The sequence below is a fragment of the Melitaea cinxia genome, chromosome 2, assembly GCF_905220565.1.
Source record: "Melitaea cinxia chromosome 2, ilMelCinx1.1, whole genome shotgun sequence".
NCBI lineage: Eukaryota > Metazoa > Arthropoda > Insecta > Lepidoptera > Nymphalidae > Melitaea > Melitaea cinxia.
The window spans coordinates 10496421-10524102 of record NC_059395.1 but is presented as its reverse complement, the minus strand read 5'-3'; the positions used below and the strand labels follow the sequence as shown (position 1 = coordinate 10524102).

General features: G+C 31.9%; 3 protein-coding genes and 2 long non-coding RNA genes across 6 annotated transcripts in view; 2 read left to right on the top strand and 3 right to left on the bottom strand.

The window, feature by feature from the left end:
• The window catches only part of LOC123664634 (EF-hand domain-containing protein 1-like), a 74586-nt gene extending 68734 nt beyond the window's left edge, over nt 1-5852 (top strand). The window contains exons 10-15 of the mRNA XM_045599155.1: nt 1617-1839; nt 2715-2875; nt 3323-3531; nt 3907-4108; nt 4671-4823; nt 5538-5852. Coding sequence (XP_045455111.1) covers nt 1617-1839; nt 2715-2875; nt 3323-3531; nt 3907-4108; nt 4671-4823; nt 5538-5789 — 1200 coding nt within the window. The 3' untranslated portion in view covers nt 5790-5852. The remainder of the gene's footprint in view (nt 1-1616; nt 1840-2714; nt 2876-3322; nt 3532-3906; nt 4109-4670; nt 4824-5537) is intronic.
• On the bottom strand, nt 2661-4047 carry LOC123664668. Its single transcript, XR_006744863.1, has 2 exons — nt 3933-4047; nt 2661-3511 (listed from the first exon to the last, which is right to left on the bottom strand). It is a non-coding gene; the product is annotated as an uncharacterized LOC123664668 (long non-coding RNA).
• Nucleotides 5853-6754: 902 nt separating the features above from the next.
• On the bottom strand, nt 6755-25831 carry LOC123664619 (probable Golgi SNAP receptor complex member 2). Of its 2 annotated transcripts, XM_045599140.1 has the most exons (4): nt 25537-25831; nt 25300-25405; nt 22668-22848; nt 6755-7142 (listed from the first exon to the last, which is right to left on the bottom strand). In XM_045599140.1, exons 1-4 carry the CDS (start codon nt 25665-25667, stop codon nt 6934-6936), a joined length of 627 nt encoding a protein of 208 aa, XP_045455096.1. In that variant the 5' UTR covers nt 25668-25831; the 3' UTR covers nt 6755-6933. The 2 variants fall into 2 exon arrangements, 1 of the variants encoding a protein (XP_045455096.1); XR_006744857.1 differs by lacking the exons at nt 22668-22848; nt 25300-25405; nt 25537-25831 and adding an exon at nt 10923-11215 and having other exon boundaries at nt 7101-7142.
• LOC123664628 lies at nt 14316-16238 on the bottom strand. The gene is made up of 2 exons (XR_006744858.1): nt 15790-16238; nt 14316-14642 (listed from the first exon to the last, which is right to left on the bottom strand). It is a non-coding gene; the product is annotated as an uncharacterized LOC123664628 (long non-coding RNA).
• Nucleotides 25832-26629: 798 nt separating the features above from the next.
• Nucleotides 26630-27550, top strand: LOC123660384 (neuronal membrane glycoprotein M6-b). The gene has a single exon (XM_045595478.1). The coding sequence runs from the start codon at nt 26630-26632 to the stop codon at nt 27377-27379; it is 750 nt and encodes a 249-aa protein (XP_045451434.1). The 3' UTR covers nt 27380-27550.
• The last annotated feature ends 132 nt before the right edge of the window (nt 27551-27682 follow it).

Genomic DNA, 27682 nt, shown 5'->3' with positions numbered 1-27682 from the left:
TTCTATGAAGCGTGATTGCAAGAGTTTCGCGAGCGGTTTGGTAGTTCTAATGCAGGAAAGGCGAACCATAAATGTGGCACAAAAAGGTCATGAATTGTTGTAATATAGTGATGATTATATATATATATATATATATGTGATATATATATGAATATTTGTCTGTATGTCAATATATATGTCTGTAAAGGTATAGAATCGTAAACTATGCATTTGATCATGTCATGATCTTCAGCAGTGTTGTGTATGAGCCCTCAAAGGTTTCTGAAAAAATAAAAAATAAATAAAAAAGCATAGCAACGCGCGCAAGGTAGGTACAGCTAGTTGTTTTCATAAAATACTAGACGAAAGTATTAAAACCAAATGTTAATAATTCTAGCGAACCAGAATAAAGTGTCCAGATGTCAGGGCTTAGTAGTCATGCAAATTACATGAAACAAAGTTATATGAGCCATAGTTTGTGTAGACACAACTACTTTGCAACTTAACGGAACACAACATCGGTTGGAATTTAGAGATGTATATCTCAAGCGCACCGGCATGAAGTTTGTCTAAATAGGGGTTTTAATTATTATGTTATCCTTGACAACATGAAAAGCGATGTGTTCTTTAAAATTTAATTACGTCATAGAAACTTGACTTAACCTAGGATATTAAATATGTTTTTTTTCAGTTGTTACGTTAATAATACTTTATCTGATATTGAGATAAAGAAGAAACAATAGATTATTATTTATATTTTAATTAATTTAAGCGCCGCGTTGGCGCAACGGTAACAGCCATGGATTGTACCTTTTGCGCTGGCGGTTGCGGGTTCGATCCCCGCACATGACAAACATTTATATTGGCCATACAGGTGTTTGCCGTGGTCTGGGTGTTTGTGCAGTCCTTGTGGGTCGCCCTGCCGTGCCTCGGTGAGCACTTTAAGCCGTCGGTCCCGGTTGTTATCGTGTACACCTGATAGCGATCGTTACTCATAGTAGGGAATATATCCGCCAACCCGCGTTAGAGCAGCGTGGTGGATTAAGCTCTGATCCTTCTCCTACATAGGGAAAGAGGCCTATGCCCAGTAGTGGGATATTACAGGCTGAAGCGTATATTTTAATCGATTGTTTACTTTGTTTGTTAATTCATTTAAATAATAGGTAAATAATATTTATTATTATTTAGCACCAACGAGATATATAAGTTCTTTTATAAATGAATAAGATAACAGATAAAATTCATTATAGTGTAGTCCATGAATCAGCATCTACTTATTTAACCGCTCTAAAAAGCTTACAGACACTTAAAAGGTTTATTTTATTTTATTTGTTGCTAGTAATCTTTTTAGCTGGAAAAATACGAATGACGTCTTAAATAATGTTCGAATATTTTATTTGCATTACTAGTTTTGTGTCTACCATAACAAGAAAAAGCACATTCTCTTAAAGTCACGTCTGGGTCTGAAATGAATTTGCAATTTTATTAATATTTAGGACTTCGATAAATAAATAAACGTAAAATTTACGAAATCTTTTTTAAATAATAATTTTGTTCATAATTTATTATCACTTATAATACCTATAACGAAAAAACTTTAGCCCCTAACATGACTACATAATACTTATTTGATTCAGTATTTGCGTTACCTCTGCGAGCTGGACTGGATTCACCCAGAGGACAAAGACCGTAAGTTTGTCCTGTCCTACAGCCTCGCTGATGGTACTGTGAAGATAGGAGAAATACCACGTCGCAATTCAGGCATTCGCGAAGGAAAATTTTTGAGTGCGATGCGCTTACAAACACCAGAATCAGATCCTAACTTTCCGACATACTTCACACCAGAAAGATTTTACATTGGTAAGTGTTTTACACTTTACGTCGATACCTATAGAATTCTGAGCAACACTGAAATATAGCTCTCGGAATACTAAAGAAACTTTGTAAAAGATCCTTATATTCTAAAGGGAATTCAAAGGAATCGTAGCATATCCGTCAATGTTTTCTATAATAAAACATCGGATATAATATATTTCAATAATATTCTGTTGTAAAAAAAACATATATTATAATATGTACGATTTTATTTTTGTGTTACCCACACATTAGGAATTCTAAGCATTTTTGAATATCATATCAAAAATTGACCGCTCCAGCGGGGTTCGAACCCGCGTCTCCGACTGACCGTGTCGGCGCTCTAGCCAATTAAGCTATGGAACGATGTTATAACATATATTATAGTAAAAAAAGTTGTCAAATCCAAAAGTGCACGCCCTAGGTTGTATTTATTAGATATTAAATTATCAAGTTTATACTCATAAAAATACAATTTATAATTTAGTTTTCATATAGTTAACAAGTGAGTTACAATCCTGAAAAGAATAACGAGTGAAATGATCGCATACTATAAATGTTTTTAATAAATTTGCCTACCTCCGTCTTTAATCCTCCACTAAATATTATTCAATTGAATTCAACTTGAATCAAATATTGCACGACTCGGACCGGACACGGACGGAGCCAGGGTAGTTTTTATATCATTGTGCAGATAATTTAATGGAGAATAATTCTGTAGTCTGTAATGTTAAATGATATTTAGACAGAATAGTCTTTATTATTAAAGTAAAAAGGACAGTAGTTAGATAATTTAAATGCCTGTATTTGTGCTTCCAATATTTTAGGAATTCAAATTTTAATATGCAGATACTAACAGATGTCTTTTTCTGTATATAAAGGTGCAACAGTCCCCGTCTTCAAGCATCGTTTTAAAATAATCGGTTGCGACCTCTTCGTGTACCGCTACATGACTGCCAACCCTGAGAAGTTTCCGCAAGAAGTTATTGATAATGTTCGCAACTATCACATGAGAGAAGGCAATTTGAAAGATGAACTCGAGGTTAGCAAATGAATATTCCATAAATTTGGTTGCATATTATTCACAGATCATAGTAACTAATGTCTAGCATTAATTACTTCAAATGTACGAATATACATACAGTAGGTACTAATCGTTATACGAGATTGCTGTTTAAAAAATATAAATCAGAAACATGTTTAATCTATCTTTATTGAAATGTATTTAAAAAATTTAAGTCGATTATTATTGTTCTTGTTCTGAATTCGAGTATTGCTTATTTACAAATTTAATGTTATCTTTTACCGTAATATACTTAACTGTTGTTACACTATTAAGTTATTAAGTTATCAAACTATCAAAACGATTACAGTATCTATTGATTAGACCACAATGACCACTCATCTACCATTGCGTTACAATTACAACAGCATACTCAGGTGTTTGGTCTATTTGAGCTCTCAATAATGTATAATGAATTTTAAACAGGATGCAGTTCGAGAGGAACAAGCAGAAGAGATGAGAGCGCATTTGGCGAAGATTGGGCAAGCGGCGGTAGCGGAACCGAACGCCATGGAGCGGTGTCTCACCGCGCTAGACGTGGTGGAAGGGAGCGCAGCGCCGCCACGTCCTCCCACACCGCCCATGACCACGGACCGTATCTCTTATGACGACTCCCTGCGTATGGTTAGACAGAGGTGATTTAAGTTTTTATATGGTTCTTATGTTATAATAATTATGAAGACGCATCTTAAGGTACCCACCTGACGAACTGCTGTGATTGTTGCAATTGACAGGTCATTAAGATAAAACAAAATTAAGAGTATCTACCAATAAATATCTACGTGAAAGAATATAATAAAGCTAGAAAAAGATATTAGATTTCGTAGTAATCGAACTTTTCAACTCTACTGAACCGATTATAATAATTCTTTCATTTTACATTATTATAAAAGATACATTATGTAAGACCAATACATTTCTAAAGATGCTTAAGTAGATAAGATTTAGAAAAATTCTAATACAAAATGTAACTACATAATATAATTTATATATCTCATTGTTTTTCGCAGTAAGGCAACATGCGACAACGTAGTACCGTTGAAGGGTATACTCAAATCGGGGGCCGCTCGAGATGATCATCAGAAGGTTGTCTGCTTCAGTGGACCGGCTGTCGAAGAACGACGCGAGCCCGCTAAACACTCGACGTATCCCCCAGGACAACAACCACATTATAATGAAGATAAGGACTTCTGCGATAAATTTAAGGATGCAGTGAGTTATACACTGACAATAAATTCTATTGGTATAGCAATATCCAAAAAAAGTTCATTTTTGTTCGTGGCTTATACTTGTATTTGTACTAGCATTTTTTTTAAGTCTGTGTGTGTCCTAACCTAATGGGTTTCCCCAACGGGGCTCGGAGAACACGTCCCACTTACCTTTCGCTTATATAGAAAAAAAAAAAACGTTTGCTTAGCATTGTGGTATTTTAAAACTTTTTCAGAGTTACCTGTATGGTTGTAGTAATATCAATAAAAACAATCTTAAAAACTTACAAGCGGGAATATCCATTATTGTCGACATCTATTTAAAGCTGAACTTGGTTTCGGAAAATAAGAATGTACCTACTCCATCTATTTATTGAAACAGACCCTATAAATCTAAAGCACGTACTTCATAAGCGTTAACATTATCGGGGTATCGGTGCCAACAGTTTATTTATAGAGAAAGTCAGTACCATGCATGCTCATTTGTCGGCAGAGATTGATCAATAATATCCTCTGCCCCTTATCCCATATATCATGATCGATACATGTATATTTATTAACATTAGGACGCAATGGAACGTGCGGAACGCCGCGCTGGAGATTTATGCCCGTACGAAATCGTTCCGAGCGAACAAGTACAAAACGCAACGGGCGATGAAGCCCCGGCGAAACCTCATTTGCCGGGATACCTTGGCTCGTACGGCGTCGATTGTAAAGAGGTGAAAATGCATTGTTTTTAATTGTATTATGTAGTTGTTAATGCAGTAGTTACTATTGAAGATTAAACAACATTTACCTGATTTTTTTCGTTTATAGCGTCCATTATATTTATTGAGTAGATTATATATTAGTTCTTCAGTTAATGATACCTAGCATTTTACTTTAGCCAACAAACATAATTATACCGCCAGCCCAGGGTGGTGACTATGGGCAAATCACATGAGCTCGCGCTATTTTTGGCGTGAACTTGTGGAGGCCTATGTCCAGCAGTGAACTGTATAGGCTGTAATGATGATGATGGAATGATGATAATTATGCATTTTCACATATTACCTTCTTCTTCTATGCTACGCCTACGAGCAAAATCTCTTATAATGTATAGACTACAAGGGAGATATTTAACAAAAAATAATTAAGCTACTGGGATCTGTATGAGATAAGTAGGAGCCAGAACGTTTTTGTCTGTTTGTTTCATATCCATCAAAATGTACTAGATTACCTCGTTTGAATTAACAAACAACAAATTACTAAAGTATTTCGTGCTATACATATGGATATTAGGGTCAAAGGTTGGATAACAAACTGTTGTTAACCAACCTTTTCCAGTTTGGCATTGACATACGTAATTAAACTACATTCTACAGATTTTGTAAAAAGTCATGATTAGAACCTACTAAATTTATTTTATCAACAAAGTTTTAATACACATTTAGGTACCCGATTATATGCGTTTACAACCGGACGCCTACGATAAGGTCAAAAATCTTCGTCGTGAGGTGCCGCTAATTTCGCCAGCTGCAGTACGAGTCTCCGCCTATCCGCAAGAGGCAATGCCTCCCCTGGACGCCTGCAATGAACCTTTAAATGAAAAACCGTGTGAGACAAGGACAGAAGATGTTTCCTTCTCTTGCCCGCACGTAGAACCAGGGTTGCCATTCTGCGATCCTGATAAACGTGGCCAGTAGATTAATGGTGATTCAAGATTACATTCACTGCCATTTTTTTAAATAAATGTTCTGATGTTGTGAGGATGAGTTTTATTTCACTGCTTCTCTTATCTGTTGTATTGTTGTATGAAATTAAAAATGCATGAGGGACGGCTTACTAATCTACGTTAATCTCTTGGTCGCAACATTTCATGAAACTTATGGCGGTAAGATTATATTTAATAATTTAAAACGAAATCTAGTAAAATGTTTCTCTTGTTACACTTTCCATGTCAATAAGGTAAATAAATAATAAATACAAAATACTCAATTGCTCCCAGTCGGATAAGAATTCTTTTGTGGAGTCCGAAAAAAAAGCAGCGCTCAGACTACAATAAACATCTGGTTGACCTATACAAACAACTCGTTACTTTGACCCCTACCTGTCATCTTCTATATAAATAAAAATGAATGTTGCTAAGCGCCATAACTCGAGTTCGACTCGACCCATTCGGCTAATTTATTTTTTGTATGTTCCTTAAGGCCCACGGAAGGTATTAATACGAAAAAAAAAAAAAAATTAAAAAAAATTACAATTAACTTTTGAAAGAACGAAGTCTGTCCGGGCAGCTAGTTTTTGATAAAGATAACATCGATGTCTTAATTTTTTTCTACAACCAAGTTCTTGAAGATCAAAACTTTTTAAAAGGTCTAGCTAATAATTATCAGATATTATGATAAATGGCAAGTAATCGGCACTTTTCTAATAATTTAATATAATGGTAGTAGTTATAATAATAGTTACTCCTAACAGTCAATTTCAATAATCTCTCTAACTACTTACTTACGTTTAATAAAGATGAAATTTTAAATTGTTAATTACTACCTACTGCAAGGTTTGTTACTTTTCTAGAATTCCAATTATATTCTCTACTTATTAAATAAATAATACTTTTTATTGTTGAATCAAAGTAAAATACAAATAAAGAAATTAAAGTCATAGATATAATAACAATACATTTTAATATTTCCTCTTCAAAAACTATGAATACTTAAAGCTATTTCAGTTTCTTTGTAACGCTATGACGCAAATATATCCTATACGTTTATATAATTATATTAATAACTCTCCTTTAGCAGAACTTTAAAAAGATTTTATTTCGCAAATACTCATAACTATACATTATACAAGATATATGATCACCAGTACAATCACAGCTAGAGTGACGAGCATTCCTCCGAAGAGGACGTATTTGTCTTGTGAGACTCTTCTTTCTATGAGGGATATGGTGGCGTTGGAAAGACCTAAGGTGTTTGCAAGGTCTATTAGCCTTCGATGAGCACCTTTTAATGTTTCACGATTATATCTCAGCGTGTCCAAAATGTTTGACCCTGTAACAGAAAATTTTTTCATTTAGCTGTTTTTTACTTTTATTACATTTAGATTTTTTATTATGTATTTCTTCGAACAAATACATTGACCTTCTTGGTTAGGTAAAAAATTAGCGTTTGTCGAACATGTTTGCTTAAAAGGCGAAATATATAAAACTAATCATTTTAGAAACCAGATGTATTTTTTTTTCAAGCATTTTCAAGCAAAATGCTTGAATTTTGATTTGTCTACAATAAATACGTCAATACAAAAATTTATATATTCCAGTCCTCTATTTTGACTTTTGTACAGTCTAACCCAAAGATTCCCAGTGATAAGTTTTTATCAGGTGTCGATATAAATAAAAGCTGCAGTTTTTAAATTTGTATTAATAATTAATAGGAAAAAAAAAATAAGTGACGAGATTTTTAAAGCTATTTAACTATGAGAATCTAAGGTATCAGTTTGTTTTGGAAAAGGGGTATTTTGTCCTAAATAGTTTGAAAATCGCTGGTCTAAAGGATGAACATATGGTAATTATATTTTTTGTAATAAGCCTGATTTGGTTTTAGGATGTAAAAATAGGGCGCCAGAAAAATATCAAAATATCTTGCGCTAATAATGCCTTTGCAACTTATAACATTTTCAAAGGATGTTAGTAATTACATTTTTTTTAATTACCATCCACGGGCTCCAAATGTCTATGCCTTTTGTTAAACATGCATTATAATTATATTAATACCACAGGCGATCTACCATAAAAACTACGGATCGACAGTCCTGTGACTGCCTAGTAAAACTTAGGACGTGGTCCGACGCTGCCGGTTCTTTTTTCCCTTACAAGTACTTTTTGATCACTTATCATTCATTCATTTATAATTTCTGAACATTTTATTATTTTTATTATCTAATCTACTGTCTAAATTTACACTTATTTCCTAGTTACAATATATGTATACTTATGTTCTACTTACAATATACACTTATGGCCAGTTTCAATACTCTATCTATCTCTAAATTTGCTTACTAGAGATAGAATTTTGACGTTAACTCCATATAAATTGTGTCAAAAATCTATCGCTAGTAAGCAAATTTAGAGATAGATAGAGTATTGAAACTGGCCATTAGTATATATATGTTACTGTTAGTAATGGTTTTTTTAATATATTTATTTATATATAGTTATTATTAATATTTATCTATTTATAATAAGTAATTACATTTATATATACCTGCGTGCCTTATTAAAAGTTATATACCCTCAGTGCTGTCTGTCGCAAATATTACAATATACGATATATAACCTAAAATAATGTTAAAGATTTGAAAAGTCAATATTACTCAATCGACAACTTCACCAGTCTCATAACTGCTAAATGTGGACATTGTGGATGTATTGATATTTGAATGAAATGAATGGTAAAATAGTGTTACACTAATCTATATAATTAATAAATTGGAGTGTCTGTTTGTAATATTAAAATAACAGCTTTTTATTGAATGAATATGGATGTATACACTGTACATATACCAAAATAACATATTTTACAATTTTTGTCTGTCTGTCTGTTTGTTCCGGCTAATCTCTGATACAGCTGGACCGATTTTGACGTCACTTTCACTGACAGATAGCTGATATAATAAGGAGTAACTTAGGCTACTTTTATTTTAGAAACGTTGTCAAAATCAAATTAAATTTTAGATAAGAAATATATTTTTCGATTACAGTTCATGACAAGCTATACCTAAAACTTTAGTTCCTAAATTCAAACCCCAATTATGGAATTTATTGTTATTTTATTCTTTTCTTTTGTTATTTAGTTAGTAAAATACTAATTTTTCTGGTGTGCAATAAAGAGTACATTATTATAATACTTAATTACATATTATAACTAGCTGACCCCGCAAACGTTGTTTTGCCATATATTTTATCAACCTTCTCTACCCTTATAACTTAGGGGAATGAAAAATAGATGTTGGCCGATTCTCAAATCTATCCGATATGCACACAAAATTTCATAATATTTTATTAACCATCTTAACCCCCCCCCCCCCCCCCTTATAACTTAGGGGTATGAAAGATAGATGTTGTTCGATTCTCAGACCTACCCGATATGCACACAAAATTTTATGAGAATCGGTCAAGCCGTTTCGGAGGAGTTTAACTACAAACACCGCGACACGAGACAAAAATCGGTAAGTTCGATACCACTGGTCAGCCTCTAGCACGCCTCTAGTCATAGCAGCTGACTTTTGCTAATCGTCGTGAATGATGATACTCAAAACAAAAAATTCCATAAGCCATAGATTTTCGACTTGATTGGAACGTTATTGTACGTTTTCCAATTACCCTAAACGGGATCTTATCCTACATAAGTGACTTTAACTTCTAACCGTTAAGTACGACCTCACACTTACTTTCATGTACTATTTATAAATAATGTATGAAAAAATATAATTAACATGTACACCCTGTCTTTTGTTCCCAAAGTAGGAAATTTAATAATGCCTGTGATTCAAGAATCACCCGGCTTATACAGGTACATATTTTTTTCTTATAATAAATGTCCTTATTTATTAACACATATAAATAAATATTAGTAGTGGTAAGCACTGCCGCAAGGTCACTGTAAACTGGGTAGACCGATATGGAAATTAATAAACTGCATCCACCCGCATAGGCTTTAGTACACTAGGTACCTAAACCTATATTTTAATCCATGCAATCATCTATTTATATACTAAATTTAATAACAAGGTTCATTAGTTTAACGCCAGAACAGAGCAAACAACCACTAATCCTTACAAACTTGGAATTATAATATTTATAAAGATACGGTCACGAAAATTATGACTAAAATTCTTACGTATTGACATTGACTTTATACAACAACATTAGTTCACCAATAGTTTTATACCAAAGGGATCGTTCTATCAAGGTCTAAGCAACATTTTTTGATTTAATTATAAAACAAGATTTCATTGACGCTGGATATGACGATATCTTGTAGATAATGTAAATGCATACAAATGTGTATATATACTATATGTATAAACTAGTTAATACCCACGGCCTTCCGCGTTAAGTTAGTTAAAATAACAATAGAATTGGATTTCGATTAATATTTTTGTGGTACTTATTTTTATGTTGTCGTATAAAAATATTCCTTCATGAACATAAGGCGTTTAAAAAATAATAGTTTCATTTTACTTGCATCTAGTAAAAAGGAAATCTGATATTGCTAACAGTCAATTTCACTTTTATGTACAATAATATTTAAAAAAAAAATCTTAAAGATAATACGTATACAAAAAATGTATCTATCTGCAAGGGGTAGTTTACATTTTAATTATAACAAAACAAATTATATACCTGTTAAATATAAATCTAACTAAAGACTGATTACAAATCCAGTTACACAACTAAAAATGTTGTTTAGTAAAAAAAGCCAGCACTAATTAATTACATCCATCAAAGCAAGGTCTCTCACGACACGTGGGAACACTCGAATTGAAAACTGACAACTGATAAAATATGAAAATTGTTTTATACTTTTCAATCGTATTATCAGCTGCCAGAACATACGACTATCACTATACTAGCTCGTACTTAAATAATTAAGAATTAATTTGTCTTATGATGTTGTTTAATAACATAACTACGAGTTGCGAGACGCTGTGCGCGCTGATCTCATGTGCGGTGACTTTGAAATCTAGTATTTTATTTATATGGTCAATATATAGTTTAATTTTTAATAAACGACTACTCTACGTAGTAGAAAAGACATAAAAATTAATACCTGGTTTACGAGTGAAGTGTCGTGCTGAAATCCGTCATAGTGGCCCATCAAAAATGTGGTAAGTCTTTTAAAGTTCTTACACTACACATAACTCATATTAGAGACACTTTTAACTATTAAATAATTAAATAAATTAAAAGAAAACAACGAGCTAAACATACACGGCCTTGCCACCTGATCGCTGGTGGATTTATGACGGGACCTATATATTTACTTTTTTATAATACCGTATACCGTTCTCGTAATATTACGTACATACAATTAACATTTACTATTTAATCTACCTACTGAATAACACTAAATATTTATAGCATTATTATAGCATCGCATCATGTTTGGTAAATTTTCGAAAGGTCATTTAAAAATGCGTACTTTGATTTATACATACTTTAATTTTTAATTGTACCTACAAGTAGCGATTACTTATTGTATTAAGTTTCTTTTGAATGCGAAAAATAATATGCAATAGTCGTTTTTGAAACAATAATATTTTAATTATTTAATGTTTTTATATTCACTTTAAGTTAATTTTTAACTTATCATTGCGTTTTTAAATATAGTTTATTTTGAAGTTTTTATAAAGACTCGTAATTTAGGAGACTTGTGTTATTAATGGTGGGCATACACGCAACTATGAACCTATATAATATAACTGAGACATCAACATCCTTGAGTAAATCGTTGCTTCACGATTTAATTTCTAGATAAAGAAATTTTAAACATTTTAAAGTTCCAAGACTCGAAACAACTAATATCACGGTCCCCAGAATGACTTTGACTTTTAGACACAATATTTTTAGGTATAGGTACGTAAAATAGGCGTGCGTTTAACAACAATCAATGCGTGAAGGAAATCAAAAATGAGGCCAAAGTAGGGAGTGTGATTACCTTAAAAATATCTATTTAATTTAAAGATAGCAAATTTACAAGTGGCAGGAAGTAAGGATTCTGACAAGGTGTGACAGTTTGACACACGGCAGTGCGTATCAGACACGCTAATGAAAAAAAAATTATGAGAAGTTTTGACATCGACATAATCAACATATCTAATTATAATGTTGATAAAGATGCCATTAGTCGTGGTCTTGTCTTTCTGTACTAGAAGAGCGAAGGAAAAAAAAACAAGACCCTAAGTTCCTAAGAACATTTCCTATATTATTTTCTGTAACTAATCGCTTGACAAGAAATATTTTCGATGATTCTTTTACAATAACCTATATTCCGACACAGTTACGAGCGCCACGATCAACTCAGTTTAGTGTTTCAAGCTATTGTTTGGTTTAATTCAAGTTTTCGCTGTAGTGATCAAATTGGTACCAATTTTTTTATTATTACAAAATTGAGCTTTGTTATCACTAAAAAGTTTTAAGCTTTTGTTTAAACCTACACGGTAAAAAAAAAACCTTTTTAAGAAAAAAAAATTCACCCGAATATAATAATAATAATATATAATAATTGTATTTTGTGGCATTTTAACAAAAGCTGTATAATCCAAGAGTTATGGTACAATTAAACATCTATAGTAACGGTTATCCCTTTTGTCTTTGACGCGTATACTATACGACATATACAGTAAAGGAGCACATGAGTAAGCACATTGTGTCAATGTCAAAGGGCATCTGTACAAATATTCGAGCGGCTCCCAAGCTATGCGGGTCTCTTCATTGAAAAAAAGAAATACACGAGACAATTGTCTGAAATAAAGGTCATTTCAAAAAACACATTCAAGTGAATTCACTTGAAACTTAATTTAGTAAATTTAATCTTTGTCCATGGATTGAAAATATTTATTTATTTTCATCCGCGTAATTTATTTTCAGTTAGGAATGACGGAATAGAAAGCAGCTTGAGTTATTCTGCCTTTGCCATCTAGATTCTGCCATCTAGATAACTGATCTACGTACGGGGTTTCCGAGTTATAAACATACAATTTTAAATACGCAGGTCACATAGTCAGAGAGACAAATAGATCTATAAACCCAAATACGATTTTACACGATTGTTATTCTTGGTTAATACGAAGTCTAAGATTAAATTAATTAGTTATGTTTCGTAATCTATCGTTTAGTAAATAAAACAAAAATAATTTTTAAAACTTAATTAAAAAAGTAATTTGTTCTAGGCGAATGAATTTAAAAACTGTTACTCTTCTATGAAAGAAATGTAAAACTTTAAATTTTAAGATTTTCTTCTTCTGTCATTAAAAAAAAAAAACAGATTATCCTCTTTTCTCTTGTTAGACTTTCGATTATACGAAAACTGAAAATAATTGTTTTGGCTTCTAATATATTTAGAATGACTGCTGTACTTCGTATTTACTAAATACATATCTCTCATGTACAGGCATTGACTGGTTACAATTTCATTTACATATTTTATCAATTAGATATAACAGTATTTTTAATAGCAATACAAATAAAAGAATTAGTAACGAACAGATATACTTGTTTTTATAAAAAGAAATAAAAACTTTTCACACCAGATTCGAATTATAAAAAAAAGCAGACTGGTACCTCCTACACTGTAAATGAATATTTCGACTGTGAAAAAAGAATTCTCAAGAAAGAAAAATAAAAAATAGGATGATGTATATGGATATAAATATATTTATTATATATATTATTATATATATTATTTATATAAATATATTTTCCATTATATCTACTAATTTTGTAAGTCGCGCAAATGTCATTTAACCAGTTATTGGTTTTTATAAAATGACAATGGAGTTGTCGTAAATTAACTACAATATCATATTTTATTTATTAGCTTCAGCCTGTAATATCCCACTGCTGCGCATAGACCTCTTTCCCCATGTAGTAGAAGGATCAGAGCGTAATCCATCACGATGCTCCAATGCGGGTTGGCGGATATATATATCCCTACTATGAGTAACGATCCCTATCAGGTGAACATGATAGCAACTAGGACCGAAAGCTTAACGTGCTCTCCGTGGCACGGTGGGGAGACCCACAAGGACTGCACAAACACCCAGACCACGGTAAACATCTGTATGCCCAATACAAATGTTTGTCATGTGCGGGGATCATACCCGCAACCGCCAGCGCAACAGCCACAAACCAGTGCTGTGACCGTTGCACCAACGCGTTTTATTCATTACTTTATTTATAAAATATTATATTTTCCTTTTCTTTCTATAGCAGTTTTTCGGCAGGTAAACACAAAAAAAATCTGATGATCGAAAATTGTATAAATGCGTTAGTAATATATCCCTAAATGTGTTTACGGAAATGATCAAGCGTTTGTCGCTCTTTGTAAGCTATAAGCTTATAAAAATCGTTATACGTAATAAGAATATTATAAAACATCAAATGAACAGTGAAGGTTGATACGTAGTCAATAAGTGGCAAAGGTTAGATTGAAATAACTTCATAAATATACAGTAAAATATATTTATTCTAATTAAATATTCAAACAAATCTCATTTTATTATTTTCGCGTTTTTGTCATTTTAATGGCATAATTTATAAATGCCATAGCCAGAGTTAAGATAAACTGACAATAGTACAAATTAGGCTGATTGTGAGAAGAATGAAATGAATCATTTTTACCACGCTTTTATTATCTTGGGTTGTATGTATGTATGTAATGGAATCTTCAAAAAGTAGCGTATTGCAGGGACGTATAGCGTTCGGGATGTGAGCTTATTACTCGTGCTTTTTTTTTACCTTTCCCGAACTCGTGCGTTCTCTTTCCCAACTGTCAAAATAATGTCTATTAAAAAGAAAAACCAACCATGAAGTTTTTACTAAAAAAAATCATAGAAGTTTTTATGATTCATATATATATATATATATTCATTCATTTTTATGCAAATACGTATATTTCTAAAAAGAAGCTACTAATTTGTTTCAATTTTAGATTTAATGATTTCATTGAATGAGTTTGGTTAGGTTTCATTTCATTTCATCTCATTAAATTTCATTTTCATTTCATATCAATAAAAAACTTCTACTGAAGATTTGGGCATAGGTCCCTTTGCCTGCCAGAATGGGTGAAGAAAAAAAAAACTCTGCTTATATTCTACGGTTGGCGCCATTTTTCAGAAATTTTTTGTATTAAATTGCTTCATTTTTTCGCAACTGTATTAACGGAACCGTCATTGTAACTTGTTCCTACTGTCAACCCTCGCCTTCGGCTGCGCCTCGGCTTTGCAATGACAGCCTTTCCACACTTGTAATGAAATATACTATTTCCTTTCATTTTCGTTGTATTCTCTTTCTTTTCCAATGGGTTTCATCCTAGTAGAATTTTTTTTCACTTTTACCATTTTCAAAGGCTTAAAAAGCCCTGATCTAATGTAGATTTGTAGTATCACATTTTAATTCAATCGATATTAAAAAAAAAACAGTATACCTTAAGGTATTCAATTCAACTCAACGTTGCAAATTAGCGTTATATGAAATACATTAACAACAATATTAGTATAGTGTTTATTTGAACGAAAAATCATGTATGTAAATATTACGTTTGAAAAATGACGGAATATTTATATATACTCGTCATTTATCTTAACGCTCTTGCCTTGAAATATACTTTAAAAATTTGTAGGATAAAAAAACATTAAAAATGTAACTAATAAATGCGAAATACCTAATTACAATCGAAACTGTATACATCTGTAGTAGACGTTTTTATTGCTGTTTCTATGTACATAAATAGAATTAAAGATCGTCCATTGATCATGTGATTTTTTTTAGCATTGAAATTGATTTAAAGCTAAAATACTATTTTAAATTTTGAATAAAACCAATTGGTGAATGAATATTTATTAAATGTCTGTGATGTAAAATGTAAAATTATAGTTTCCCCAAAAATAGATGTGACAATAATAATAATAATATACCAAATAATTTTAATAAAATAAAACTTTTCCATTCATGGTAAATAATAAATAGAATACATTAAAACTTGTGAAGTAAATATATAGCTTGACGTTGTTGTTCAATTTGACAACAATCGATTATATCATTGCACGGTTCGCATATGAAAAACACGATTACGGAGAATAATATTTATCATACATACTAATATTGATCGCAGGTTTACAGGAAAACGATGTGTATAAAAGTTAAAAATCAGTCACTTAAACAGAAGTAGTAATAACACGTTCTATACACGAGATATGAGCAATTAAAACGTCATATTATTTATATTTCCACTAAACATATATTAAAAACTAATTTATGTGCTTTAAGTATATAAGTCATGTTTGTATGCATGTGTATATTCGTTTATGTTGTTTTATCACTGCGACTAAAACTGGAACTTAGATAGAGAGAAAGGACTTTGCCCAGCAGTGGGATGTTACAGCCTGAATCTATCCTACCTGTCATTAAAACTCAAACAGTACTGACTACTATTGGTATTTGAAGCAACGTATTTTTTGAGTCACTACTAATTTGCTATTAAGAAGAAAAAACAAATTTAAATTTGGATAAATACTTTTACCTACACATAAGAATACACTTTTAAAAATAAGTCTTTCGTAATTTCATAAACATAGTTATTTTTTTTTTTACTATTATATTTCTTTTTTTTTTATCACTTGCATGATTTGAAGATGTAAATTTATATCTACAACTTTGTAACTAATGCATAGTAATTAAATACTACAACACCATCTATATTGAATATTAGTTATTTATAGAACCTATACATAGAAATAATGTATTATCATACTATGCGTAAGCAAAAACTTTTTGAAATTTTCCTTTTGAAATTCCATAAACCATGTTACTTTATATTTATACTTATTTGTATATGTACTAGCGACCAGACAAATGTTTTCCTATCTGGCAAACTTTCAAATGCGTGCAATTTAAATGATTGTTACGTTTTCTAAAATTTTCTATTTTGCTGCACAATTTTCATATTTTATCTATCCCGCAAGAACCTAAAAATTATTTTAAAAAATCTAAAAATTTGGTCCAGGCATTCTCGAGTTTGCGATTTATTTTCATGTATATACTATATATACTAGCGACCCACCCCGGCTTTGCACGGGTGCAAAAACTATCAGTGTTCCTCTACTATATTACTCATGTATCATACATATAAACCTTCCTCTGAAATCACTCTATTTACTAAAGATAATTGTGTTTGCTTGCAAACGAAAAAAAAACGACTTCAATTACATCGACAAGTTATACAACGTGTAACGTATAGACGAAAAAATAATCAAGTTAATACGAAGATAATTCAAAGGTTACTCTTAAAAGTTGTAATCAGATCTCGATGAAATTTAAATGTGACCACATTATAAACATCGGCTTTCGATTAAATTAAAAATCATCAAAATCGGTGCACCCAGTAAAAAGTTATGCGGATTTTCAAGGGTTTCCCTCGATTTCTCTGGGATTCCATCATCAGATCCTGGTTTCCTCGGGATATCTTCTTTCTAACAAAAAAAGAATTATCATAATCGCTTCATATATATATATATATATATATAGGGTCGAATTGAGTAACCTCCTCCTTTTTTGAAGTCGGTTAAAAAACCGCATCAAAATCCGTTGCGTAGTTTTAAAGATCTAAGTATACAGACAGCGGGAAGCGAATTTATACTATGTAGTGATAAGATGTACTGGTTTTTATATTCATTATTTTCATGTCAGGTAAATTATATTGATAGCGATATCCACAACTTTGTAGTGTCTAATATCTAGAATCTTTGTAATTATATACAAAAAAAAAACCGACTTCAATTACATCGCAGAGTAAATACAACGTAGATCGACGAAAAAATAGTAATACTTTGTTCGTATTCCATATAACGTGACATTATAAAATTGTAGAATTATATAATGTTCTACTGTTATTTCTAACATTTTGTTAGCGATTGTAGGCAGAAATTTCATAAAAGGCCTGTCGTCGATTCGCGCGAAGCGCTGACATCGCTTATTACGGCGGGTTTTTTAGTTGAAGCGGATTTATATTGAATTACGGTTTATGTTTTTTTTATTAAAAATATGTAATGTTCATGTTTTCACACAGCTCCGATGCACGACTGGAGTTTACCCCTTCAGATCAACTGTCTAAATAGGCACAAAAAGGCTTACTAGTCTAAGAAATATATTATTACTATATCAAATTGTAAATAAATGAATCCAATAACGCCATCTGTCGGAACCTAATTGCGTTATTAGAAAACGCCTGAACGCCATCTCTACCAAGGTCATTCGTTCAGTAGATTTTCTGTTCAATTTTTTCATTCCGGAGCCTTAAATGAAAATCGATTCTTAAGGAGAAAACTCCAAAAACAGTCAAGTAAATACGCCATATCAGATATAGCTCAAAAAGTTCGAGTCAAATCTCAATTATATTTAAATGGGACCACATGACAAGCACCACCTATCGATTAAAAAAAGAATCATCGATATCGGTCCACCCAGTAAAATAGTAATGAGGTTTATATAACGTTGGTCGACATAAAATAGCCAAGTAAATACCCAGTATTAGCGATAACTCAAAAATTAAAAGCTCAAATATATTTATAACGAATAAACTGCTACTCTCTACTCTAGTGGAATATTGTAATTTGATCGATAGTGAACGAAGTAATTTCATTAAATTTTGATAGATGGCGTTGTGGCAAAGTATTGAACATGACCACAGTCGTCTTAACATCGTCATGTAAATACGTGTCATCAAAGATTACTCAAAAATTGCTCATTATATCTCAATCATATTTAAAACGGACGACATGACAAGTATTAGCTTTTAATTTATACAAAAAAGATCAAAATCAGTGTACCCAGTAAAAAGATATAACGTATAATACAACGTAGGGTGACGAAAAAGCCGTCAAGTAAATACGCAATATTAGATATAACTCACAAATTACTAATCAAATCTCAATTAAATTTGAATGGGACCACGGACGAATAGTAGCTTTTAATTTATATAAGAAACGTCAAAATCGGTGCACCCAGTAAAAAGTTATGAGGTATAATACAACGCAAGGTGACGAAAATAATGTCAAGTAAATACGCGTTATCAAAGATTAATCAAAAAGTAGTTATCAGATCTCGATAAAATTTATATGTGACCACATGATAAACATCAGCTTTCGATTAAAGTAAAAATTATCAAAATCGATACACCCAGTAAAAAGTTATTGCGGATTTTCGAGAGTTTCCCTTGATTTCTCTGGGATCCCATCATCAGATCCTGGTTTTCTTATCATGGTACTAAACTAGGGATATCCCCTTTCCAACAAAAAAAGAATTATCAAAATCGGTACACCCAGTAGAAAGTTATGTGGTATAATACAACGTAGGTCGACGAAAAAAGCGTCAAGTAAAAACGCATTATTAGATATAATTCGAAAAGTAGTTGTTAGATCTCAAATAAATTTAAATGGGACCAATCGGCACACACCACCTTTCGATTAAAACAAAATTTGTCGAAATCGGTCTACCTGGTCAAAAGTTCTGATGTAACATACATAAAATATATATATATATATATATATATATATATATATATATATATATATATATATATATATATATATATATATATATATACGGTCGAATTGAGAACCTCCTCCTTTTTTGGAAGTCGGTTAAAAAATAGCATACAACCAGTTTTGATTATATTGTATTATCATTTATTTAAATTTTACTATTTTATTTCAGACAAATACACATTTTCTATTATTTATCTTATCTTTTTGACTACATCAATTGTTTGTCACATGCATTGACTTTAATAAATTTATATTACACTTCAGCCCATAACATCTCATCCCTTGGTATAGGCCTCATTCTCCATTTAGGAGTAAGATTGGAGCTTAACCGTCAGTGTTTTAGGAGGCTACACACACCACTACACCAGAGCAGTTGTTAACAAATTTATATTTTTCTCTGTATAATTGTATGTTATACTGCAATATTTAGACAGAATGATAAACACAGTAATAGATGTCTACTTCTTTTTAACCGACTTCAAAAAAAGGAGGAGGTTACTCAATTCGACCATATATATATATATATATATATATATATATATATATATATATATATATATATATATATATATATATATATTATGTATGTTCGGAGATAACTTCTTCGTTTATAAACCGAATTTGATAATTCTTTTTTTGTTGGAAGGATATTCATAGTTTGGTACCATGATAAGGAAACTAGGATCTGATGATGTGATCCCAGAGAAATCGAGGGAAACTTTCAAAAATCGTAAGGGTGACTAGTAAATTTAATCATGTTTTCATTAAGTACTATAAAGCACTACTATTTAATAAAGGTCCTGGAGTCGATCTGATGATGGAGAAGAAAGATAGTCGAGGGAACTCTTCAACAATTTATAGCAATTACCTTCTTTTTGAACTTAATTCGTTTCTATTGATAAGAACTTTGCACCTGTATGAGTTATAAGTGCTATTACAATCTGATGATGGAGACAAAAGTTAGTCGAGGGAACTCTTTAACGATTTATAGCAATTACCTGCTGTTTGAACTTAATTCGATTCTATTGATGAGAACTTTGCATATATATGAGTTATAAGTACCATTTCAGTCTGATGATGGAGACGAAAGATAGTCGAGGGTACTCTTCAACGACTTATAGCAATTACCTGCTGTTTGAACTTAATTCGTTTCTATTGATGAGAACTTTGCACCTATATGAGTTACAAGTGCCATTAAAGTCTCATGATGGAGACGGAAGATAGTCGAGGGAACTTTTCAACGATTTATAGCAATTACCTGCTGTGTGATCATCTGTGTCGCAGGACCAGGTTTGATGATGGAGCCCATAAACACTCGAGGGAATTTCTCAACAATTTACAGCAGTTACCTTTTGCTGTTTGACGACCGCTTTGATATAATGGTGCATGTGCCGTGTCGGCGGCGCTTAAACACCGACGGTCGCAGGTTCTATTCCCGCTCGGAGTGGATATTTATGTTTATAAAAATATTTATTTTCGGTCTAGTTGTTAATCCTTGTGATTCTCCCAACCTAGCCTCGGAGAACACGCTAGGCTGTCAGTCCCGGTTGTTATTACGTACACCTGATAGCGAACTTTACTCATAGTATGCCGACGCGTTACCGCAGCGGTCACAGCACCGGCTGTTGCGCTGGCGTTACTGGGTTCAATCCTCGGGCACGACAGACATTTGTATTTGCCATATAGATGTTTGTCATGATCTGGGTGTTTGTGCTTGTGTATTGTGTATGTTTCCGAACCCCCGACATAAGAGAAAAAGCATCCTTGTTAGGTCTACCCATCACTAAAAATTGTAAAATAAAATAATTTTTAACAAAAAAAAAAGGGACTTCAAAAAGGAAACTAAAAAGTGATAAATAAATTTACTTAGTACAAAGTAATTCGTATTTTGATTTAGTTAACCAGAAATGATTAAATAAATATTTTATAATTTTGAAGTTGGTGCCAAGTAAATACTACAACAACCTGGCTACAATAACAAATACAAACAACACACACACAGTAAACAAGTACAAAAAATATTATAAGATATGTCAAAACAATAACAGTATTCAACCTAATAGTCAATGAAACAAATTATGAAAGAAAACTGAATACAACTTACGAGTAGATACTAGAGTAGTTATTGTTTTATTTGGCACCGACTTCAAAATTATAAAATATTTATTTAATCATTTCTGATTTACTTAATCAAAATACGAATTACTTTGTACTAAGTGAATTTATTTTTCACTTTTTAGTTTCCTTTTTGAAGTCGGTTTTTTTTTGTTAAAATTATTTTTAGCAATTTCTAGTAATGGTTGAATCGCTTACATTTCTCTCTCTCTCTCTCTTTCACATACAAGGATGATTAGACTTTGAAAAAATTTCTATTAATTACAAAACAATTATTTCATTATACTTAAAGAAATTAAAATAAATTTTATATTCTAGGAATATCATATAAATAGCAATTCAAAACAAAATCAATATTTGTGCTTACTGTGATAAGTGATATAAGTTCAGTTATAGCCTTTTGTGATTTTAAAGTGGGCATTAAAAAAAATATAACTCAAAAAATTTTTTTGTACCTAAGCTAATTTTAAAGTAAAATAAATTAAAAAAAAAATTAATAAATTTTTGAAAATTTGTTTTTGCTCTCCTGTAAAATGATGATTTTAGACTTGTATCACTTATCAAGGGCAGGGAGATGATGATCACTTATCACAGGAGGCACGGAAATAAATTGCACAACAAGATAAGAATATGAACATCGTTTCTCTATAGCACCTGTTATTCATTTAAAGCAATCCATTAAAAACTGGCATCATTGCTTTACATATTTCTCAACATAGAATTCGAAGTTGCTTTTTAAATTTTTTTTTCAATCTATTATTTATATTCTATGTCCCAAAGTGAAAGAAAAGTATATAACCTTACGTGATATTGTTTGTTATATTTAGCATAATCACTAATATAATAACTGAACTTTATTTCATCTCTTACATGTATTGGCTATTAATATCAAACACATCTAAATGGTTTTGAATATTTAGTAGTGAATGTGAAAAGACAAATTCATCAAAATACATGTGTTTTACTGTCCAGAATCATAGGTCTGACTCCTGCTCCAAAATAATACTAATAGTTTGTATATCACTTAGTTATTGTTTACATATAGACATTAAAGTTGCTTATTATAGGCACAGAGTGTATCAGTGTACACTGAATAAAAAAACTTACTAAGAAATGGAAATGTATGAAATTCAAACCTGTATGCAACATTTCGTCAACATTCCTATGTGAATTATGCAAGGAGTTCTGTTCCTGAGCCAAGTAGTCCACAGTGATAGCTGTGTGGTCGTGACCAAACCTTCTGCTCAATAACTGTTCTCGCTCTGCCTTCTCTTGCTCACGTCTGCGTCTCTTGTTCTGAGCATTGTTTAGTGACGCCTGTAAATAAATAAAAATAACCTCAAACCACATATAAATAATATGCATTAATAATTTTGCATGTTGTAATTACCTTTAGTTAAACGTATAATTATCTTGTGTATGATAATATTTTGAACAAAAACAATTTAAATTGTAAGATCATTTTTCTTGATAAATCAATATAAATACATAAAAATATTTTCGATAAGTTTAGTAGAATATTTATCTCATAAAGGTATAAAGTTTTAGTACAATATTTATTGTTTAATTTTAAATAATAACCTAAGTTTGTTCGAAAGAGAGGAAGTGCAGGTAGAACATACGGCACCTTCCATGGAAGAGAATATAAAGGGTGAAAGTGAGATAAGCATGGATGAAATAGTGAAAGCGTTGAAAAGTATGAGATTAGGTAAGGCTGCAGAGTATGACAAGTTTAGCGTCGAAATGCTGAAAGGCTGGACATGGCATAGTGGCGGGCCAGCTGTACCGCCTTTTCAATTTGTGCTGGCGAAATGGGCTAGTACTGGAAGACTGGTGCAGAGCCGTAATCGTCCCATTGTACAAGGGAAAAGTGTCACAGCAGGACTGCAGGAATTACCGCGGTATAAGCCTCCTCAGCGTTGTCGGTAAATTGTATGCAAAAGTGTTGATTGAGAGGGTTGTGAATGAAACAGACGATAAAGTATGGGATGCACAAGCGGGATTTAGAAAGGGAATGGGATGTACGGATCAGGTCTTTTCTTTGCGGTGCATAGCCAAAAAGTGTTTGGCCAAAAACAAAAAAGTCTATTGCGCGTTTGTGGATTTAGAAAAGGCTTATGATAGAGTGATGAGGAATGAATTGTGGTCAGCATTGTCCGTGAATGGTGTGAGCAGAGACCTCATACAAGCATTGCAATCTTTTTATAGGGATTCTAGTGCTTGTGTGAGGATAAATGGGGCATACACTGAATGGTTTAATATCGAAAAAGGTGTTAGACAGGGATGTGTAGTGTCACCGTGGCTGTTTAATCTATTCATGGACAATTGTTTGACAAATTTAAAAGAGAATGAAAATGGGTTGAGAATGAATGAGTTACTTGTCAAATGTCTTCTCTATGCTGATGATCAAAATTACTTGCGTCTTCGCCCGAGGAGTTGCAGGAGATGGTAACTGATATGAGTGGAGCTTTTGTAAGAAAGGGAATATAGATGAACGTAAAGAAGACGAAAGTGATGGTGTTTGAAAGAGATGAGGCAGTGACAGGCTGCAATATCGTGATTGCAGATGAACAAATTGAACAGGTAAATGAGTTTGTGTATCTGGGTTCAAATGTTACATGAGATGGAAAGTGTGGGAGTGATATTGAAAGAAGAGTGAATGCACGAAACAGGGTGAATGGAGCTTTGCACTCCTTTATGAGCAGTCGGAGGGTGACTAACAAGGCTCGTTTGGCTGTGTATGAGGGGGTGTTGGTTCTGACACTCATGTTGAATCAATTGAAAGTGGGGTATGGCAAAAGAAACATGAAAGCAGAATACATGCAGTTGAGAGGAGAGCGTTAAGAATTATGATAGTAGTTAAACTGAGTGACAGGATAAGAAATAGTGAGATAAGAAAACTTTGTGGTCTGAAAGAAGATGTAGTGACAAAAATTGAGAAAGGTATGCTATAGTGAAGAATAGATTGACAAAAAAGTGTATAAGGCGAGTGTGGATGGAAGGGTTGGAAGGGCTAGACCTAGGTGGACGTTCCGAGACCAAATAAGGGACATCTTGAAAAAAGGCCAGGTCGAGAGTACCCTAAACTGAAGAGCATGTATGAAGGGAATAATGAAAGTGAACGAAGTGAAAGAAGCATGTAAGGATCGTAGCAAGTGGAAAGAAGTGGTCTCTGCCTACCCCTACGGGAAAGAGGTGTGATTATATGTATGTATATATGTAATAACCTAATAGAGACATTTAAAAACATAGTCAAGGAAAATGAAAAACAAAATCACAATTGTTTATAATATTTGCAGCGATATTAAAATGTACATATCTGTCATGTTGCTATTGACTTACAACTTACAGTTTATCTTATTATTAAAAAGATTATAACAATTATAGAAATAGTACTTTATACGTATCATTGATTAATATGAAGTAAGTAAATATCACCATGATTGAATGTAGAAGCACTCATGTAACATTTTTTTTATATAAAATACACATATATATGTTTATATACAACCTATTTAAATAAAGTGTCTTTTGAAAAGTGCAATAGATCCTAAAATAGGTTTCATGACCTTAATGCAAATATTTTATAGTGTATTTTTATTAGAACGAAGTTCCTTTATTATTTTACATATAAATGCAAATAAGGAATTCATTTTTCTTTTTAATTATATTTATTGATTGATTGGTTTAATGGCTTTCAGTTGTGCCAAAGTAGCACGGTTGATTATATTTATTACAAAAAATATTAGTTTTTAAATAAAATTTTACCTGTATGTGTCTATTGTCATATTTCAATTGATCCACTCTCATTTTAGCCATTGGCCTCTGATTTATAGGAGTTTTAAAGACCATTACGTCCAATTTCTCACAGTTTCTGAAATGTTAAACGATAAATAAAGTTATTGAATTAATATATCTTTATAAAACATATAAAATAAAATTTATAGATTTAATATTACATTTATTTTATCTATATGGTAAAATATTTAAAAAATCGAAACTTACGCACTAATTGCATTAATTTTTGACTGGATAGCAATTTCAATTTTTTCCCCATCTGGTTCGTTGTCTAATTTGTGAAACAAATCCGTAGTTTCTTGTATTAATTGAGTTGTTTGAAGGTATAAGGTCTCCATTTTTTGAATACGTTGTAAACTTTGTAACCATACCACTGATAAATTATTTACATACCACTTTAATATTAACTAAGCAATAATAGATGGAAAATATTTCAATTGATTACTTTAATGTTTATCAATCAATCTGTCATAATCATAAATGATAGTGTGTATGTGTCATTTTAACGTGGCAGTTGCAATAAAGCTTGGTTACACAACATTTTTGGCAATTATTAAATGTCACGTAAGCGTCGTAAGCGAGCTAAAAATCTAAAATATGTAGTTAGCTAAAAAAGATTGAAAGACAGAGGTACTTATTAAAATAATCAGAATACTTGAGAGATAGAAAAAATACTATCAAATTTTAATTTTTATAGACAAATACTTAAATTAAGTTTAATACATAAAGTATAACTTTAAAACATGTTTTATGATTTTTCGACTCATGCGACTTGTTTTCTTATGTTAAAAATCAAAGACAAATCGTTTTACATGCTACATGCAACTAAAATATTATTCAAGACTCTATTAAGTACAACCAGCCTATGACAACCAGCCTTAATACAAATAGATATTATAGAGATAAAGATACTACCACAGATTATTAACAGCATAATCGTAACGTCACTTAAAATACTTGTACCAAAATATATCAATAAAATATTGTAAATTCTTTTTTACAAAGAGTCATTATAAAAACTTTAAATAATATAAATATACACATTGTATAATAAATTACAGTGTGACAATAAAAATAGCTGAACATGATACTTAGAAACATATATTATCATAGATATATTTTATTATTGTTGAGATTTTCTTATCTGTGTATTTGTGGCACTTTGTCTTTCAACTTTCAAGTTTCACAACATTTGACTCATTCGAAAGGTATTATATTGAAAATACGTTTTACGGTGTTTTAAAATATAGTAATTATCTATGAAGTGAAAGTGAAAAAGAGTAAAAAAGTGGTATCAACGATGGGTGATGCGTGTCAAGCATGTCTTACGAGGGTTCCTCATGCCACTCTTATAGCAACGATAATGTGCTGTTTGGGCGTGGGGGTATTTTGTGGTACCATGTACCGTGGATCAGCGCTCTCAATATTGATGTTTGACGAAGTTTTTCACTTTCGTTTAATATTCATAGAAGCACTTCAAATGATATTCATCGTAGGAAGCGCTTGTATGGCAGCACTAGGTTTCATGTTGTTATGTTTGGGATGTCTTACAACAGGTGCTACAAGACAAAAGGTGTACAGAGCATGGAGAGCTCGAGTCGGCGGAAGGATATCTTGCGCAGTCTTTATGATTATAACGTATATTTTAACCTTCATATGGCTGATTCTCTTGGGCTTTTTAGTCATAACAACATTCCTATTTACAATATTTTGGAAACTGTGTTCGAAACCGAAAAATATCGACTTATCGACATGCATCGATTTTACCCAATTTGACTTCATGTTTCCATCTTCTGTTAAACAGGAAGACATGAAAATTTGCGAAGCGCACAAAATAAAAGTATTTTGTAAGGATTACGTTGAAAAAGCAGAGTTCATGTTTATCTTAGCGATGGTATCGTGTTTGCTAGTCATATTGAGTTTAGTCCATTACTTGATGTGCTTATCGGCTAATTATGCTCATATTCGAGACCATGGAAAATTCCAGGAATTACAAGAACTTCAGTATCTCACCAACCCGGACCTACACGCATCTAAGGACAGATTCTAGTATATGGCTCGCGCACCATTGTTGCGCTCCCTGGAAGCATCTACTAAAATGTGACATAGCAGTAAAATAACTGCATTTTAAAATGTCATAATCGTGTGTTCACTGACTAAACAATATCAAAAGACTGACTCAGTGGATGATTAATCCTAGATTAAACATAAAGTCAACATATCTTTTGTCCACTGCAATAATTATTTATTTTCGACAACCTGACATTCCACTAACTTTAGTCCTCTATACCTTATAAATTGTTAAACAATACACCTATATAGTACTTTATCTAGATTTCTTTCAGATAATTGT